The sequence below is a fragment of the Entelurus aequoreus genome, linkage group LG01 (genome assembly GCF_033978785.1).
Source record: "Entelurus aequoreus isolate RoL-2023_Sb linkage group LG01, RoL_Eaeq_v1.1, whole genome shotgun sequence".
NCBI classification, from domain to species: domain Eukaryota; kingdom Metazoa; phylum Chordata; class Actinopteri; order Syngnathiformes; family Syngnathidae; genus Entelurus; species Entelurus aequoreus.
This window is the reverse complement of record NC_084731.1, coordinates 99,981,073-99,986,605: the sequence shown is the minus strand read 5'-3', so window position 1 is coordinate 99,986,605 and position 5,533 is coordinate 99,981,073. Positions and strand designations below refer to the sequence as shown.

The following is a 5,533-nucleotide window of genomic DNA, read 5'->3' as shown; positions in this document are numbered from 1 at the left end:
GTACATGTTTCATTTCATTTGACTTTTTGTCATTAGGCTCAGTAAAAGGCCAGAGAAGCAAACCAAAGACCTTGGCAATGGCTGCCTTTGTAGACCTCCTTATATCCTTACTGCGGTGTGATTTCATTTATTGCCTTATTTTATACTGTCCACGTATTTGTTTAATCTGCAGCCAGAAGACGTTTAAAGAGGACACAATGCCTAAACTTTAAATCAGAAGTATTTACTCCCTATTCTAGTACAATTTGTCTAAGCGCTATCTGTCCCGAGTAGCGTTCAACACGGGCGACTTACACAGGGCTGTCCGGACGCAACAAACGTGTCCGCATCATTCTGGGAAATCTGGGAATTTTTGGAATTTGTCAAGGGAAAGCCTGCGATTCCTGAATAGGCGGAACAGTTTGAAGTTGGAACGCTTTGAATCAGGTGGAAGGTAGAAACCCGCCAAAATCTGGAGAATAATAATAATAATAATAAATAGAGGAATTTTGGTGTAGAAAACCATATGTGTGAATGACAATTGGATGATTGTGAATATAAAAACACTGTAGTCAGCTACTGGTAAAAGTGATCAGTGGATGTTTGGAGAACTAAAACGGCTTTTATTTTGAACGTAGCAGCAAACATACTGTAAGTAAAGTTCGGGATGACTTTCTAAATTGCTGTATAGAAAACAAAAACGGTCATTTGCTAGATCTTGCTCGCTGACGTAAAGGTCAAGATAAGATAGTCGTAGCAAAACAAGAACTACGGCTAAGAAGAGACGTTGCTTTTAATTCGCCGGTAGCAAACATGACAGCAGCTGTTGGTAGGCTAAACTAAACTCTACCTCACGTCTCCTGCCTTCACACGTAACAAGGACCGACAGCAACATTAGCGTGTGATTTAATCTATTTGCTTATTTTATACCGTCGACGTATTCGTTTAATCTGCAGCCAGAAGATGTTTAAAGAGGACACGATGCCTAAACTTAAAATCAGAAGTATTTATTCCCTATTGGATACAATTCTAATACAATTTGTCTAAGCGCTATCTGTCCCTAGTAGCGTTCAACACGGGCGACTTACACAGTAACAAACGTGTCCGCATCATTCTGGGAAATCTCAGAATTTTTGTAATTTGTCAAGGGAAAGCCCGCGATTCCTGAATAGGCGGAACAGTTTGAAGTTGGAACGCTTTGAATCGGGTGGAAATGTGGAAGGTAGAACGCGCCAAAATCTGGATAATAATAATAATAATAAATACATGAATTTTGGTGTAGAAAACCATATGTGTGAATGCTTTGGAGCATTCACACAATTAGATGATTGTGAATATAAAAACACTAGTCAGCTACTGGTAAAAGTGATCAGTGGATGTTTGGAGAACTAAAACGGCTTTTAATTTGAATGTAGCAGCAAACATACTGTAAGTAAAGTTCGGGATGACTTTCTATATTGCTGTATAGAAAACAAAAACAGTCATTTGCTAGATCTTGCTCGCTGACGTAAAGGTAAAGATAAGACAGTCGTAGCAAAACAAGAACTACGGCTAGGAAGAGACGTTGCTTTTAATTCGCCGGTAGCAAACATGACAGCAGCATTTGCTGGTGGAGACATCTGTGGTAGGCTAAACTAAACGCTGTCTCACGTCTCCTGCCTTCACACGTAACAAGGACCGACAGCAACATTGCTGTGTGATTACATTTTATTGTCGTTTAATCTGCAACCAGAAGATGTTTAAAGAGGACACGATGCCTAAACTTAAAATCAGAAGTATTTATTCCCTATTGGATACAATTCTAATACAGTTTGTCTGAGTGCTATCTGTCCCTAGTAGCGTTCAACACGGGCGACTTACACAGGGCTGTCCGAACGTAACAAACGTGTCCGCATCATTCAACTTTCCGCGTGATGAGCTTGATTTAATGAATTAGGGAAAAAAAACATTCAAATTACCATGGCAAAAGCATCCTTTATAAGGTTAGTGTTTTTATTATATTTTTGTCAATATGTATAAGCATATTCTGTGGCTGTCACCATATCGAATAATTTGCGTAAAATGTGGGGTCGCTATCGCTGTAAGGGTCAGTCGATATCGCTATGGGGTCCGCAACCCTAATGCCGCCCTCCAGTGGTCCACAGAGGCTGAAAAGGCTTTCATTGACCTCAAACATGACCTGTCCTCTGCCCCTGCTTTTGCTGTGCTTGACTATCAGCTGCCCTTTTCCTTGGATGTTTCTGAAAGTTACTTTTTTTCAGAAACAAAAGGTGGGAGCGCATCAAGTTTAAGGAATACATTCCTGCTCCACTTACTGTTTGACAACATCAACAATAATCATGACATGTATGAGAATCCCAAAAGTGCCATCTCGTCAGTAATGTTTCTTGTCATTTTTCTTGGTGTCAGAAGTGGGATCGACATGGCCCACCAGGCAACCCCTAGTTCCCAGAAGGCCCTGATGATGGAGTTGAAGTCCCTGCAGGAGCAGCCGGTGGAGGGCTTCCGCATAACTCTTGTGCAAGAGTCTGATCTCTACAACTGGGAAGTAGCCATATTTGGGCCCCCAAACACCCTGTATGAAGGAGGCTACTTTAAGGTACGAAATATTTATCCAAATGCTTTTAAAACCCTAATTCAATTGGGAATGTTCTTGCTAAAGGTCCAGTCCATCCTGAAAAGTTACAATCCACAAGTGAAAAAGGGGGATACCAAAACAGTCATTTCTAAATGTACTCTTCCTGCTACATGCAAAGTACAGTATTCAGAAAGTAAAACGCACACGGTGTTCCCTTACAGTTACTGTACATGCACTCATCACAATTTGAGAGATAAGTCACAGCTGCTTGTCTCACGGCGGCTTTGGTAGATAAGGACAAAATGACGTGGAAAGACGTTCAAAACGTCGTTGATAACTCTGAGTGTTTGGGCTTCACGGAGAAGACTACACACTGCTGATACGGAAGAACTTGCTGTTTGCTAATAGCTGAAAATGAGTTGTTTAATTATCATAATCTTGATGTTAAATAAGATTAAATACAATAAATAAGATACAACTGTCAAATTGCTACTAGAAGGCAAGTCCTGGGTATATTTTGTTGTAGACCACATTAGATTGCATTTTTTTTTATTGCACCCTTTTATTGGATGCGCTTTATCAAGTGTGTTCATGTCAAATAACTAAAGTGACTGACAGGCCACCAGAGTAGTTTGTGTTGGGTTTCTGTGTGCATGTAGCTAAGGTATCTATTTGCTGGAATGTCCCTGCAGCAAAGACTTCTCCATAACTATATACAGGATGTAGTGTCTCCATACGGGGGAGCGTTCACTGTTTTTAAGAAAAGCCGATAGACCAAGATTGTGTTCAAGTTGGGACAACGCCAATAATGCAGAGTGGTTGTTGCTGTCATCTTCTCTCTTTTTGTTTCTTTCATGTTTTATGGCAGCGATAACTTTGAGAAAAGTGGGCTTCAAAGTTCTTCTGAGATAAAACCAAAAAACAAAACGGTGTAAATCAAAGACAAACTTGTGAAAGTACACATCAGGATTGGACTAAAACTAACAACCACTAAGGCTCATCATTTGTCTAGCCCAGGCGTCGTCAACCTTTATTATTAAATGAGCCATTTTGCGCCGTCATCCACAACCAAGACAAATTGTCGGGCGCTGCAAAACATAACTTAAGCTTGTAAACTTATAAAGGTTAATGCTTTATTTTTCATTTAAAGTGTACCAACACACTTTACAAGTCACAGGTGGAGAAAATCCTCAGTGCTGAGCTCTGTAGAACTTGCACCTGGCTCGCTGACAACAAGCTATCCATACACTTGGGTAAAACAGAATCCCTCCTGTTTGGGTCCCACATCAACCTTAAGAAAGTCAATGACTTCACCATAAAAGTGGGTGACATTGTTATCACCAGGAAAGATGAGGTCACCTACCTAGGTTCCATTCTAGAGGCTAACCTTTCCTGTGATAAAATGGCAACCAAGGGTAATCAGAAAGGTTAACCAACGAACGAGATTTCTCTACAGAATCTCCTCTCTGGTCAACAAAAGCACCTTGAGGATTCTGGCGGGAACTCTCGTTCAACCCTTTTTCGATTAGGCATGCACCTCCTGGTACCCTAGCACCTCCAAAACCCTCAAATCTAAACTCCAAACATCTCAGAACAAGCTAGTCGGATTACTTCTAGACCTCCACCCCAGATCACACCTCACTCCTACCCACTTCTCCAAAGTGGGCTGGCTCAGGGTGGAGGACAGAGTTAAACAACTTGCACTGAGCCTAGTCTATAAAATCCACTACACCTCCCTGATACCGAAGTACATGTCAAACTACTTCCTTAACGTAAATGACCGCCATAACCACAACACCAGGGGGTGCTCCACTAACCACGTTAAACCCAGATTCCGAACTAACAAAGGTCTTAACTCATTCTCTTTCTATGCCACATCAATGTGGAATGCGCTCCCAACAGGTGTAAAAGAAAGGGCATCTCTATCCTCCTTCAAAACCGCACTAAAAGTTCACCTCCAGGCAACTTCAACCCTAAACTAACACCCTCCCCGGATTGCTAATAATCAAATGCTAATAATCAAATGTAAACAATCAAATGCAGATAATTTTTCTTATGCCTTCTGATCTCTCTCTCTCTCTCTCTCTCTCCTCTCTCCTCTCTCTCTCTCTCTCTCTCTCTCTCTCTCTCTCTCTCTCTCTCTCTCTCTCTCTCTCTCTCTCTCTCTCTCTCTCTCTCTCTCTCTCTCTCTATATATATATATATATATATATATATATATATATATTATATTATATATATATATATATATATATATATATATATATATATATATATATATGTATGTCCAGCAAGCTCTCTTTCTCTCTCTCTCTCTATATGTCCACTACTTGCTGTCAATATCCTACCCCCCACCCCCTCCACACCCCTGATTGTAAATAATGTAAATAATTCAATGTGATTATCTTGTGTGATGACTGTATTATGATGATAGTATATATGATAGTATATATCTGTATCATGAATCAATTTAAGTGGACCCCGACTTAAACAAGTTGAAAAACTTATTGGGGTGTTACCATTTAGTGGTCAATTGTACGGAATATGTACTTCACTGTGCAATCTACTAATAAAAGTCTCAATCAGTCAATCAAAGTGCAGTGTGCATGTGTAGGCTAGGGATGTAACAATACACTATAAACATTTTATATCTCAGTTACAATAATCATGGTATTGTTGAAAGTGCTCAAAAAGTACTTATACTGTACACACAACAAATCTTTTATTTATTTTTGAATAATACACACAATATTCTTTCCTTGACAGAAGACAAATATTGTTCTGGCTTCTTAAAGTACCAATAGGGTAGAAAAACTATTTGCCACTATATTGAAGCTATTATCATATACATCTGATTTATGACACTAGAAGACTGAATGTTTGTGAGTAAATAGATATGATCAAAGTAGTATCAATCTCACGGAGATTCCTCAGCCATTTTGAGAATGAATGAGCAAGCCAGTCACGTAATCCCTG

The 5,533-nt window shown here is 39.8% G+C and overlaps 1 protein-coding gene across 1 annotated transcript in view; it reads left to right on the top strand.

Moving 5' to 3' along the window:
• ube2r2 (ubiquitin-conjugating enzyme E2R 2) overlaps positions 1–5,533 on the top strand; it is a 34,140-nt gene that overhangs the window by 587 nt on the left and 28,020 nt on the right. The window contains exon 2 of the mRNA XM_062063229.1: positions 2,389–2,578. Within this exon, the coding sequence (XP_061919213.1) occupies positions 2,402–2,578 (177 nt within the window). The 5' untranslated portion in view covers positions 2,389–2,401. The remainder of the gene's footprint in view (positions 1–2,388; positions 2,579–5,533) is intronic.